Genomic DNA, 15,665 nt, shown 5'->3' on the forward strand with positions numbered 1-15,665 from the left:
TCACATCACGCCAACTGTGTGAAGCATTGGAAAACAATATGTATATACAACATTTCAATAGCTGGGCCCTGTGCTACTGAAATATTTTAATTGGAGAATAAAATAGATATCGTACATCGGCCTGATAAATACTTAAGTATATAAGACCGAGGTACGATATATATATTTATTTTTAAATTAAGCATGCGATTGTAATACAATAATTTACTGTCTATAATGAAACATTTAAATTAAAAACACCATAATCATGTCCACAAGTACCTGTAATCACTGCGTAAAGATGCCCTCCTTTACTATTTAGCCAGGATGTGTGATGTTGACATAATTACCACATGATCCAATACTATGTCCAAATATTATACATGTATCATCAGACTTCTACATTGGTTCATACTGTATTAACGTCGCTAATGTTGTGTAACGGAGCCGCCTGCTACTCTTCTCAGGTCACGGTTAGTCAGCTGGTAGCGCTAGACTAACTATTAAGTCAGCTTGTATCGCTATCTTATATCCAGGAGTTAGCTGGTATCGCTCAACTCAAACATCGTTTTGGTAGCGTAAATTTGAGCTATTACTTATCTAGATTAACTCCAAGAACTGTGTACCACGTTAAATGTTTATTTATGACACAAATTATTCAACTGTACGACAATATAGTTATCAAGCATACAACGATCAAATCACTAGTCAGAAGTATAAGAGGACATCGAGCAGACACAACTAAACTGGCTGAATCTAGTCTAGATAGTAAATAAATATGTACTTTTCAGTATAAATATAACTATAATAGTAAAACACTTCATAGCGAAGAGTAATTAGTTATGAGACTTACGTAACAGATAGCAAGTTCTGGCAACAACCAAATGAGGTCGACATTGGCAATTCAATCACTTCACGTCAACAGTGTGTTGTTAATATGTGAACAACTGGGCCACGTAAACTATACATAGAGCCTCTGGTTAGACAACCAAGATCATCACCCCTCGGGTTGGAGATTTAAGGGAAGATTCCAAGACACAATACAATGACGTCACAGCAAAAACACAATGACGAAAGTTCAATCACATCACGCCAACTGTGTGAAGCATTGGAAAACAATATGTATATACAACATTTCAATAGCTGGGCCCTGTGCTACTGAAATATTTTAATTGGAGAATAAAATAGATATCGTACATCGGCCTGATAAATACTTAAGTATATAAGACCGAGGTACGATATATATATTTATTTTTAAATTAAGCATGCGATTGTAATACAATAATTTACTGTCTATAATGAAACATTTAAATTAAAAACACCATAATCATGTCCACAAGTACCTGTAATCACTGCGTAAAGATGCCCTCCTTTACTATTTAGCCAGGATGTGTGATGTTGACATAATTACCACATGATCCAATACTATGTCCAAATATTATACATGTATCATCAGACTTCTACATTGGTTCATACTGTATTAACGTCGCTAATGTTGTGTAACGGAGCCGCCTGCTACTCTTCTCAGGTCACGGTTAGTCAGCTGGTAGCGCTAGACTAACTATTAAGTCAGCTTGTATCGCTATCTTATATCCAGGAGTTAGCTGGTATCGCTCAACTCAAACATCGTTTTGGTAGCGTAAATTTGAGCTATTACTTATCTAGATTAACTCCAAGAACTGTGTACCACGTTAAATGTTTATTTATGACACAAATTATTCAACTGTACGACAATATAGTTATCAAGCATACAACGATCAAATCACTAGTCAGAAGTATAAGAGGACATCGAGCAGACACAACTAAACTGGCTGAATCTAGTCTAGATAGTAAATAAATATGTACTTTTCAGTATAAATATAACTATAATAGTAAAACACTTCATAGCGAAGAGTAATTAGTTATGAGACTTACGTAAAGAGTAATTTTGGTTCCAGTTTTCCGAAAGGGTAATCTTGAAATGAACTTGAAGTCTGAAATGTAACAGTAAACGCTCGTCCTTTTATACCCCCATGGTGATCAATAACCAATAAAAACATCGTATATCGACCCAAGAGTTTAAACCAATCGAATAGCGGAAAATAAACATGCGTACTCTCACAACAATGGCAGCTTCCATCACACAGCAGAAACATCACCACGACCGGACCAACTCTCGGTAATTAAACGCTGAAATACACACAACTGTTCCAACTCATACAAACATATCGATTCATACCAAACCCTTCCAACTGTACATTCTATCCTAGCGGCGCAGCGCAATCCCAAACTGACACAAATCTCGCACAAACACCACTACCAATCGTCACACGTGAAAGTACACAAAACAATCGCACTGTACAACACTCGCATCTCGCTACTTCCCTGCCATTGTCGACGACTCAAACAATCAACGATAATAAATATGATAAAATACAATGATTTGAAATCTACTTATTATTTACGTGATCACCATGGGACATGAAGATAAATATAAGAAAACATATAAACAATAACAAGCTGGCTTCGTTACACAGCCCTCCCAGTACAATAAAAGGGTTCGTCCTCGAACGAACTAAATATCACATACTGAAACCTTTCAATAAATAGAACAATTATAATAACATTAATAACAATATAATAACTTCTGCTATATCAATATAACAACATTAGTCTTTTCACAATAACAATTCATAACCATATAGTATAAATAAGTACAGGTACAGATTACATTGCACTAATTAATGTACTCTAAAAATATTTATGTGCATGCACAGATACACAAGAATACACTAGATGTGCTGACTAGTAAATATTACATGTCATCCGTTTACCTATTCACTTTATATTTATATTAATTTATCCATAGGAACAACAGTAATAAGAATTATATTCTACTTTTAACCTCAACTAACTATTCATATATATATATTTGAAAGATAAACTATTCATTCAACTTCCATCCAGCTACTCGGCTCGCTCAACAGCAAGTACAGGATAATTACATACTTCACTGGTCCATTACTCTACCAAAACCAGTATCGCATACCTCTATCAAACCTTCCCACAATATACCAAAATTGTTTCAGGGAAACATACCGTTTAAACCTTAAAAATACAAACAAATAGTAGTTACAATAGAATATTACCAAACATTCTTAAAAACTGCACCTGTTTTCCTTTAACACCTTCACACATAGATATCCAATATTCAATGTTACAATAACTTGTAAATAAAATAACTATAATTTTAACATGTCAACAAGTTGAAAAATGTTGCATACAATGCGACTATTCATACAAAATACATTGATCATACTACAACTCGTCAATTCTCACATAATATTCACTACTTATGGATATGTATATCTCACATCTCATACATACCTCACTATTTGTAACTAAACCATGTAATACATCTCATAAATTCATAAATATACTGTTTTATCATATCACATATTTCAATTATACACAAATTTCAAATATACACAAATTTCTCATACCACTGTACAAGTTCTCATACTTCTCATACTTCTCATACTTGTATGTGCATTACTATTTCCAACTACTTATTCTGAAAACTATAAATATAGATACATATATATAGTTAAATCTACTTACATTACTAATATTAATAACACAATGTCTATTTATATCCCTTAATTTAAAATTACTAATATCCCAAAAATGCTTAAAGCTTACTTGTCGTCGTCAAATCTAGTGGTGCGTCCTGGTGTGGTGTCATGGGTGTTGTTGCTGTCCTGGGCTGGCTGTCTGTCTGTGTGGCTGCTGATATCTGATGTCTGGTGTGTGGATCTCTTACCCATGTATCCTCTAAAGTGTAAATGTTCCCATTTGGTAGTGTAAGTGTTTCCCTCTTCATTATGCAGTGGAACCCATACGGAATAAACCTCCTCTTGTAGTGTGTGCGTATGTCTGCGTTGGTTTGTCTGCTGGCTCTGAGTAGTTGTGCGGTGTAACCCTCCATGTAATGTGATGGTGCTCCAATAAAAAAGTATCTCGGATCCCCGGATAGTTCATGCGTGTTGTTGTCGGTGTTGGTGCTGGAATCTTTCCGCTCAGCTGTCTCTGTGTTGGTGCCTGTAGAAGATGACGAGTCTTTCTGTGGTGTTGTTGTAGATGTGTTGTCTGTCCTAACTAGATCCAAAATAAAATCCGTGTCGATCTCCTCCCCCAATAGTACGTCCAGTCCCTCAGGTGTTGTCCAGGTGTGTGCAGGCTCTATAAGTTGTGTGGGTGTGGTGATCTCTAATGGTTCCTCAACTTCTGTAGGCTTGGGTGTCAGAAGTGTAGATGATGTCTGATCTGTTGTCTTCTGTAGTGGTGTGTGGACTAGATCTTGGTGTGTTGTTGTTGATGTTGCTGTAGTGCTGTGTCTTGGTCGTCCTTGTTGTTTCTTGTTTTCTTCTGGAAAGTCATGTTGATAAATGTGTCTTCTCATCAGATAAGCTTTGCTCTTAGTACATGAAAATCTACAATTATGTCGGTCGCAATAAATAAGGGGCCCATGAACATTTCTGTTGTGTCTCAAAAATTTGTCTCTGCTGTTGAACCTCCTCCCACATGTCTCACATTGGTATCTTTCTGCTCCCTCTGCTTGATAGACGTTATTGCCATAGCGATACATTTTCCTGAAAACAGAATTGGGTCATTTCAGGAATGTGATCAATTACAGATCTAACTGTTATTCCTAGTGACAGCTACTGGTGTGGCAACGAACCAACGTCTAGTGTGACCATAGTAGGGTTTCAGTCTGCACATGTTTACTGTCAATATTTTTGATTTTGGTCCCTTCTGGATTTGATAAACTAAATCGGACAACTTCTGGACTACAGTATATGGACCCTCCCAATTTCTTTGTAACTTGCGAGCAGTACCCCTAACATTAGACTGATCTCGAAGCCAAACTGGATCCCCAACCATATAAGAAGTGTTAGAGGCCCTGACATCATAATTTCTCTTCTGGCGATCGCTAGCTTTTCTCATTTTCTCTCGCGCAGAATTGTGTGTCCTCCACAGCCTTTCAACAAGGTCCTCTATCCATTCATTTTCTACTTCTTTGTTGTCCTTTGGGGGTTTTCCATATAAGAGATCTATAGGTAACTCCACCTCGCGTCCTAACATCATCATGGAAGGTGACTCGCCTGTAGTTTCATGTACAGATGAACGATATGCCCACATTGTAAGAGGTAACATCTTTCCCCAGTCCTTCTGGTTCCTATTGATAACCTTACTGAGCATTTCCTCAATGGTCCGATTCAATCTTTCGACCATACCATCACCTTGAGGGTGGTAGGATGTCGTACGTGTCTTCTGTATCTGTAATCGGTCACAGAGCTCTTTAAACAGTTTGCCTTCGAATTGTCTCCCTTGGTCACTATGTATTTGCTTTGGTATCCCATAGCGTGATATAAATCCATTTACTAATGTTTCTGCCACTGTTTCAGCTTCCTGGTTTGGTATAGGGAAAGCTTCTGCCCATTTTGTGAAATAGTCAACGACGACCAAAAGATGTTTGTTTCCATTTGCTGTTTCTGGGAGATTGACAATAATATCCAGTGCTATCCTTTCCATAGGTGCTCCTACCAGGTATTGTTTCATCTCACCCCGATTAGACCGGGAGCACTTCTTCCGAGACTGACACTCAGGACATCTAAAGATCCATCTGCGTGCATGAGTATAGTATCTACTCCAGTAAAATCTACTCCGGATCCGAGCCATGGTCCTAGTTATACCAAAGTGTCCTGCAATGGTCTCACTGTGTAACTGCTGTAATATATCTTTCTGCCAACATTTTGGTACTATCAACTGCCATCTTTCATTGTTGGTATCCTCCTCCATCCATTTACGATACAATATGTCATCCCGCAAGCTTATACGATCCCACTGTGACCAGTATGCTTTGACTTCCACAGGAAGGTGCGAAATATCTTTCCATTCAGGTCGTATCTCATCCTTCTTCCACATATAAATATATTTGAGTGTTGGGTCTTTGGTTTGAGCCTCCTTAATGTCCACTACAGATTTTGCTTCCATCCAGTTTGAGGAAGTTTCATTTAGTTCTACCAGTGGTTCAGATTCCTTTGATGTTGACTTCCTTCTTTTCTCTCTTCCTTTTGTGTGTGTAACCTGATGTAAATGTTCGAACTTTAGGTGTTCACCAGCTGCTTCCTCCTCATTATGTTCCCTCCTGTCACAATATCTACAGGATGTACAAGGCCTTCGCGACAAACCGTCTGCGTTTCCATGTTGTATTCCAGCTCGATGTTGAATGGTATAATCGTATGTGTCGAGAACCTCTATCCATCGAGCTAACTGCCCCTCTGGGTTTTTAAAACGGCGAAGCCAGTTGAGAGCACCATGGCCTGTTCTGATCAGGACTTTAGTGCCATACAGATAATGGTGAAAGTGCTTTACTGACTCCACTACAGCTAACAGTTCTCTGCGTGTAACACAATACTGTCTTTCACATTTAGTCAGGCTCCTGCTGTAGTAGCATACAGGATGTTCACCGTCATCATGAACTTGTGATAGTACACTTCCTATCCCAAATCCACTAGCGTCTGTATCTAATATGAAGGTCTTCTTTGCATCTGGGTAAGCTAAGATAGGAGAAGTTACTAACCGAGTTTTTAAAGTCTGAAAAGCTTCCTCGCATTCTTTGCTCCATTTAAAGATACTATCCTTCTCTGTGAGTTTGTGTAAAGGTTTCGCAATGGAAGCAAATCCTTTGATGAATTTCCTGTAATAGGATGCAAGCCCAACAAAACTTCTCAGCTCCTTAACTGTTGTAGGTGTTGACCATGACTTCACTGCTTCAATCTTTCCAGGATCTGGTGATACTCCTTCCTCTGATACAATATGACCTAAGAATTTACATTTCTTTGGAGATATCTTGAGCCCTGCCTCCCCTATTTTAGTAAGAATCTCCTGTAGTCTCCTGTGATGATCTTCTAATGTCTCAGAAAATATGATTACGTCATCAATATATATCAAGCAAGTACGCCACTGGCATGGTGCTAGAATGCTTTCTAGTAATCGCTGAAAACTAGCTCCGGCATTACAGAGTCCGAATGGCATGGACTTGAATTCAAAAAGCCCACTTGAGGTGACAAATGCTGTTTTTTTCCTGTCTGCTGGGTCAACTTCCACCTGCCAATATCCACTCTGCATGTCGATCACAGAAAACCATTTGGATCCTCGGAGAGCATCAAGAGAATCATCGATTCGTGGTAAAGGGTAAGAATCCTTTATGGTCAATTCATTTAACTTTCGGTAATCAATACAAAACCTTATTGATGAATCTGCCTTCTTGACCAAAACTATAGGTGAAGCCCAAGGGGACATTGAAGGTGTAATTACACCGGCTTTAAGCATCCGCTTAACCTCCTGTTCAGCTACATCCTTCTTTGCTAAAGGTAACCTCCGGGGCGCTTGTTTAACTGGTCTGGCATTCCCTGTGTCAATCTTGTGGTAAACCAAGTTTGTTTTCCCTAAGTCATCCTTGTTCTTTGCAAATACCTTCTCATTTGTCTTTAATATTCTTTTCAGCTGCTTAATCTCCTCCTCATCAAGATGCTGCTTACTAGATTCTACTATGACCTCCAGATGTTCTGGTATGTTATTGTCCTCTGCTGATGTCTCTTCTATTCGACACAGGTGTTCCTCGTCTGGACCGATCAGTTCTTCTGAATCCTTCAGGTGACAAGAACAGACCACCATACATTCAGCTGTGATTGTCCTCTTATATATTGTCTGGGGCAAACTTGTCACATTGGCGACTCGAACCGGTATGACCTTGGACGACGGTTCAAATATACTTTTCCCTACAAAAACTCCTATTTTAGCTAACTTCGAGCTTCCCTCGTCGATTATTGCCTGGTGTCCTACTGGTATGTCTCCTACTATTCTAGCAGGTATTATCATCTCACTGCTAGCAGGTACCACTACATTCTCTGCAAGGGATAACTTGAAGATAGAGGTAGCTCTCTGGCTTTCCAGGTAACATTTAGCTGTCTCACCATTAAACTTCACAGTTCCTCTCCCTACATCCATAATGCATTTGTTCTGTTTCATAAAATCATATCCAATAACAGCAGGTACTTCAATATCAGCTACCAACATGCGACATCTCATGAGTTTTCCTGAAATTTCCAGTGGAAACATTGCCATTCCCATCGGCATAATGACCTTCCCATCGGCCACTCTCAGTTGTCCACAATTTCTACTCAAATCTGGTCGCTTGTTTTCCGGTAACCCTAAATATACTCTACTACTAAGTACAGAAATTGTCGCTCCGGTATCCATCAAACCATCTATCTGTTTACCATACAGAGCCATCTGTAAATATAATCCATCATCATTGGTATGTTTTATCTCAAAAACATATTGGGGGCCTCCCTTATGCTCCTCTATATTATCATCTCTTTTCTCTTCTCTCTGCTCTTGGGTTAACACATGGCCCTCTGTCTTAACCCTTACTGGTTTAAATTAACCATATTCTGGTTTTCAGACCTCATATCTATGTTGGGTTGTCTCCCCTGTCTAGGTTGTTGTCTTTGCCTTTTTGGTTCCTTACAGTCTCTCATTATATGGCCTGTCTTATGACAGTTAAAACAGGTACGAGTCTCCACATTCATTCTTCTCTCTTCTATCTTTGCTATCTGGTAGTCCTGTCCTTCTGGGTCTCCATAATCATCAAAATTGGTAACATTTTGTTGGCGAATGCTATGGCGAGCTGTACCATTCTTCCTCTGATGACTCACCATAAAGGCTTCATATTTCAGAGCTGCATTCAAAGCTGCATCAATAGTTTCTGAACTTCCCTGACATACTGACCACTCCATTTCTCTATCTGTTAGAGCTTCCCTGAAACATCTGTAAGCTAAACTCTCTCTGACCTCTACTGGTGCTGTAGGGTAACCCAATCTTACAAGGCGTTTAATATCCTGGGCCAAATCTGTCAGACTTTCATTTGGTTTCCTTGTCCTGGAGGTAATTTGAGCTCTGTACATCTCACATTTGTTTTTCGGTTCAAATCGAGCTGTTAAAATGCTAACTAAGCCATCAAATGACTGCATATCCTCTGCTCTAAGATCAGAGATGACGCCTCTTGCTGTTCCTGTCATGGATGCTGCCAATTTTAGAGTTTTTATTTCATCGGTCCACTGGTTCAAACGCGATATCAGTTCATAGTGAACTAAATAATCAGTCCAGCTTGATTTCCCATCATACGTATCCGGTTTCGTGAATCCGACCTTTGGTTTCCTCTCCTCATCTGGCCTCAAGTTCAAGGATATGGTGTTGTTACCTGGTAACGGTATAACAGAACTTTCATCCTCATCTATTTCCAAAATTGGTGCATTGGAACTTGTATCGTGTCCAATTGATGCTCTGCTTGCTTGTGTGGTCCTGTCCTGGGTGGGACGGTCATTGGAACCTTGGGCAACTACTTTGTCAAGACGCTCTAACACTTCTGATAGAGTTTTCCCCACAGATTTCTCCAAATTCTCATGAGATTTCACTAATTCTTCCTGATATTTCTCAAATCTTTCCTGAGATTGGATCACAGTATTCTCTAAAGACTCTAATTTACCCTCTATAACTTCCACCCTTTCTATGGTCTTTGCTAATTCTGACAACTCATCCTGTGTATCAGCCACACCAGTATTAGCTAAACTAGCATAATCTACCCTAGCCTGTCTCCTACTCTTTGATCTAGGCATATTTTCAACAAATTTTTATTCAACTTTAATCTAAAAAAAATGTGGTACACAATTCACTATCTTATCCTGAGACAGAAGTAACAAAAATAATTCTACACTGTTTTTTTTTTTCCTCGCACCGCTGCCACCAAATGTAACGGAGCCGCCTGCTACTCTTCTCAGGTCACGGTTAGTCAGCTGGTAGCGCTAGACTAACTATTAAGTCAGCTGGTATCGCTATCTTATATCCAGGAGTTAGCTGGTATCGCTCAACTCAAACATCGTTTTGTAGCGTAAATTTGAGCTATTACTGATCTAGATTAACTCCAAGAACTGTGTACCACGTTAAATGTTTATTTATGACACAAATTATTCAACTGTACGACAATATAGTTATCAAGCATACAACGATCAAATCACTAGTCAGAAGTATAAGAGGACATCGAGCAGACACAACTAAACTGGCTGAATCTAGTCTAGATAGTAAATAAATATGTACTTTTCAGTATAAATATAACTATAATAGTAAAACACTTCATAGCGAAGAGTAATTAGTTATGAGACTTACGTAAAGAGTAATTTTGGTTCCAGTTTTCCGAAAGGGTAATCTTGAAATGAACTTGAAGTCTGAAATGTAACAGTAAACGCTCGTCCTTTTATACCCCCATGGTGATCAATAACCAATAAAAACATCGTATATCGACCCAAGAGTTTAAACCAATCGAATAGCGGAAAATAAACATCGGTGTTTATTTTACGAACACCGACATTCATAATTTCCCGCTATCCGTCAGGCTAAACCCCTACGCCGGAAATACGTAATACCTCTCGCTCTCCCGCACATGCGTACTCTCACAACAATGGCAGCTTCCATCACACAGCAGAAACATCACCACGACCGGACCAACTCTCGGTAATTAAACGCTGAAATACACACAACTGTTCCAACTCATACAAACATATCGATTCATACCAAACCCTTCCAACTGTACATTCTATCCTAGCGGCGCAGCGCAATCCCAAACTGACACAAATCTCGCACAAACACCACTACCAATCGTCACACGTGAAAGTACACAAAACAATCGCACTGTACAACACTCGCATCTCGCTACTTCCCTGCCATTGTCGACGACTCAAACAATCAACGATAATAAATATGATAAAATACAATGATTTGAAATCTACTTATTATTTACGTGATCACCATGGGACATGAAGATAAATATAAGAAAACATATAAACAATAACAAGCTGGCTTCGTTACAGTTGTCTACACTGGAGTCGTTATACCAACACAAATAGCAGTCGACATATACGTGTACAAATGTAGTTTATGTTCTTGGTTTACTTCCATACGATTTTGGCCAATATGATTTGGACTAGATAATGCATTATTGTCTCCAACAGGACGAATATAACTTTAACATTTCTTGAAGAAAACGTGTCGGATTACCCAGTGTAGTGTGTGAACCAACGTATTTATAGATAACTTAGACATTGTTCCCAATACTCTCAAACTTGTAATCAATATAAAGAATAACATTATAATATTTCTTCTTTATTCTTTATAACAATTTGAGTATGTGTATAACTCGTCTTCCATATGATCAAGATGAATAAATGTTCACAGGAGCTTGTCCTAAACCTGGGAAGGAATGAGTTGATCGTCGTGCTAGTCTAACAAATAACAAAGAATAGCTTTTAATTCTACCTCAAAATGTATAAAACGAGGTGAAATACGAACAAGAATCTAGATTTTCATGGAGAACCTTGAAAACGTAAAGGAATACCCTTCATCAGACGACACCTGCCGTACAAATCTAGGTCAAATCGACAACACTGTCGTACAAATCTATGTCAAATCGGCAACACTGTCGTACAAATCTAGGTCAAATCGGCAACACTCTCGTACAAATCTAGGTCAAATTGACGACACCAGCCGTACAAATCTAGGTCAAATTGACAACACTGTCGTACAAATCTAGGTCAAATCGGCAACACTGTCGTACATATATGTAGCTCCCTCCTAGCAAGAGGTTCAGTCGTGTTGAGAAACTTTGAGAGTTGTATGTTTAGACATTCACCTGGAGATAAAGTGGAGCCAGGTGTCATTCATTTCATTGTAAGTATATAAAGAGATTCAGCGTTTGCAATGTTTGCTATGTTTTAGTCACTAATATTCAATCCATATACTTTTATCAGAAGCTATATAGAGAGAGAGTAAGAGAGCTGTATAGGTATCTGCTTTTCTCACACATGAGGGCCAACCGTGGGTAGTGCATGAACACTTTATATGTAGGTCTCTGAGACTTTCAGAAATTATTCAGGGTTACTAGAGCTTATTTTAGCACTGTTCTTTGATATTAACTTTAATTTAGTTCTTTGAGCATCATATAATAGTATTATATGATGCTCAAAGAACTACATTAAAGTTTAAAATCAAAAGGCAAAAGACTATAAAGTACATTGTAGTACAGTATATGAATGCTATGAAAAACAATGCATATGAAACCAAAAGTGAACATGCTTTAATGGGGTTCAGGGGTCTCGGACAATGCTGATGATTATACCCAAAGGTACATGCTATGAGATACAATCCTTCAGGTTAACAGAGTTATAACTATCAGTAATGACAGGTTTTTGTATACAATTGTTAACTTGATGATTAGTGGTAAATTTATTGCTTAGCTCCAGATAGCCTGTTTCACTTTCTGCATTACAATTTTACAACCATCCATGGCCATGTAGACACTTACTGATCATATTGAGACAGTAATCTGATTGGTCAATTAACTGCTACACATGTATATCTGTCATCAAAATTCGAAAATACAGCAGCAAATATTTGAGTTTATCATCAGACAAATTAAATTTTACGAACTATCTTGGTTTAATATCTAAAGAAAATAAGAAGACAAATTTTAATGTTTTAATGAAATTATGTCAAATTGTGTAAAAAAAAAATGAGGAAACATTATATACATTGTATATGTATAATACAATAACATCTTCAAATTTGCAGAACTTTCTATCATTAAATATAAACAGATTTCAGTTTTTAGGAAATGTTAAACATTTACTGATAAATGAAATTCTGCTGTTCATAAGCAACTGCCATCTTGAGATCAGATGTTTGAAAATCTGAACTTTAAAGTCAGTATTTTTCAGTTTTAAACATCTGTGTAAGATTTTTCATGAGTCTATAACTAAAGAGGGAAACAATTGCTCACAGATGGATGGATGGATGGATGGATACACAATCAAACTATAACAAATCATTACCTGTCAAAGACATGCATGTATAGCTGTCAGGACATTTTTAAAAATCATGTTTACAATACATATATGGATGTAACAATCGCATTGTATATTGATGCAAGACTGCTAGAATGGAAGTAAATTTTATCACAAGGACATATGTCTCTACTACATAAATTAATATCAAAGGAAAATGTTTGATGGGATGAATACATTATGGTACTAAATTAACTAAATTAATATCAAAGGAAAATGTTTGATGGGATGAATACATTATGGTATGTATACATATCATTTACAGTTTATTATAGTCATACATGTAATACAAATACAGAATATTTCATGGTGCAATATAGAAAAGCACATGCAGTAATATAACTTGCTCCTTTTTTTCCAAAAACATAATGTAGCAAGTCTTGACAAAATTATATCTATATACTCATCCAATGATCAGTGAAAATTAATACAACATTTTATTATTTTAATTATACTATTCCCTTATTTTTAACATCGGGGAACAAAAAATGAGAATGATTACAATTCATTAACTTTGAGATTCCTCATTAGTTTTCTCTACATCCACAATAAGTGGTCGGTGTCCAGTGTGCTGGAGAAATGTCTGTATGCCTGCAGGGCTGACAGCAATGGAAGCCGTGTTCACCATAGGGTGGAAGTAGATTTTGGTGTAGGTGCCGTCTAGGAGGCGTCGGTCCAATACCAATGTCACCTCCTTGGCCTGGTCATTGATAAGTCCAAACAGTGTCACAGACCCCTGTGTTAGTCCAAGCTTTTCCTCCAACACAGACTCATCTGCAAACCTCAAGCCCCCCGACGCACCAGACAACTTAGCAAGGTCATTTAACTTGATGTCAGCATCATGTGGAGCACAAAATAGATACAGCTTCTTCTTTTTACTCCGCAGGAACAAATTCTTAGCAAATACCCCTTCAAGGTGCGAGATATAAGGAAGTGCCTGTTCTACTGTAAATACCTGGTCATAAAATAAAACAAAGCAACGAATAACAATGGATTGCACATAAATTAATGAAAAGAATAAGGGATTCTTTCATTGCAACAGCTTCAGGAGGTTATATAGATGACCATATAAGTGATAAAGTCATAGTTGATAAAACAATAATACATGTACATTAGGCCTATAGAATAAATCAAAATATCAAAATGAAACCAAATTTTATTTTAGTAAAAGTGACTTTGACCTTTGTTTCTGACACAGATTTAGTAACTCAGGGTTTGAGTTTCACAGGCACTTGATGCCAGGAACCAAAGTTATAAGGAAATAAAAATATATTAAACAACCAGAAACAGACGTTTTTTGAAAAAGCGCATTATAATCGATTCCAAGTGGTATCGGTGCATAAATAGACAAGAAATGATGTTACATATTAAAATTAGATAATTTCATCATAACTTTAGTTCCTGACCCCAAGTACCTGTGACTGGTTTGGGATGGGAACTTTTTTTTCTCATTTTGGAAGATAATTGGTGAATTGGGAAAAATTTGTTTTAGAGTAAACTGCAAATTTTGGGAATTTGGCTTAAATGTGAAATTGTTTCAATTATGGACATTTATGGGCGGTGAAGGAACCTCCGATCACTAGCCGGATGCTCTACCAATTGAGCTACCTGGTCACCGATGATCGACCCAGTCCAGTTCCGCTACACTGTAAAATCCTTCTATTTCGCAAGAGATCTACATTATTGTACTATAAATGAATATAATACTTACATAAGTTTCTGATTTATTACTTATTGTTGAGTTAAATTAATGTGCAACAAGAGTCTATAAAAAATCCACACCCTTCGCGATTATTTGTACCTTTGGATGGTAGTAAAATTATCAATATTAGCGATACAGGAGTCATGCAGATCACAGGTACTTGGGGGTAAGAAATTATATATTGTATATATATACTATATAGCCTCGTATTACTATATAAAATGAGTATAGCCTAGTATTACTATATAAAATTAAAATGGAGTCATTTTATATAGTAATACGAGGCTATAGTATATATATAAATTATATAATTTCTTACCCCAAGTACCTGTGATGCAGATGATGACTCTTCATAGCTCATCATTCTCGAATTCAAAGTAATTTCTTGATCAGCTTCTATGAAAATATGTAATCGCAAATATGTCTGTAGAGGTATAAGATCACGGAATAAAGTATTCACAAAATCTATGTGATTTGACAATGTAGCTCAATATATAAGCTATACAGTAGAGTGCTGGCAAAATTTGTATTCTCGTGGCACGGGGACTAGTCTCGTCTTATTTAAAGAACGACAACTCTAGATCTGCGAGTATTGCTGTTAATTACCTCCCTTGCCTGACGTTACCGAAGTGGATGTGATTCGTCCGACACAAACACGTTAATCTAAACAGAGACAACTTCGTTACGGAGTTTGAGTTACATACCTCCGGATGTTCAACGGTCGTGCTCTCGATGCCCCATTCCTCCAACTTCATCAGTAGACCGTCTCTGTCTACTTTCACATTCGACACGTGTGCGTCTGCCATCGTTCACTTCGTTTCGAATCAGAAGTTGATCCGCTCAATATGTGGGCATTGACCTAAATGGTAGACAGTCCTTGGAGATATAAAAACGTTGTTTACTGTGTAAATAAACACAGAGCACACCATCAGGTTGAAACTTTAGAATATGCCTACCTTACAGAGTGTATACACTGATCTATG

General features: G+C 37.6%; 1 protein-coding gene across 1 annotated transcript; it reads right to left on the bottom strand.

Annotated features, from left to right (window-relative positions):
- Positions 1 to 12,197: 12,197 nt before the first annotated feature.
- Positions 12,198 to 15,664, bottom strand: LOC117327819 (prolyl-tRNA synthetase associated domain-containing protein 1-like). Its single transcript, XM_033885016.1, has 2 exons — positions 15,387 to 15,664; positions 12,198 to 13,935 (listed from the first exon to the last, which is right to left on the bottom strand). Exons 1-2 carry the CDS (start codon positions 15,486 to 15,488, stop codon positions 13,489 to 13,491), a joined length of 549 nt encoding a protein of 182 aa, XP_033740907.1. The 5' UTR covers positions 15,489 to 15,664; the 3' UTR covers positions 12,198 to 13,488.
- Between the last annotated feature and the right edge of the window lies 1 nt (position 15,665).

This window comes from Pecten maximus, chromosome 5 (assembly GCF_902652985.1).
Source record: "Pecten maximus chromosome 5, xPecMax1.1, whole genome shotgun sequence".
In the NCBI taxonomy this organism is placed as follows: Eukaryota; Metazoa; Mollusca; class Bivalvia; order Pectinida; family Pectinidae; genus Pecten; species Pecten maximus.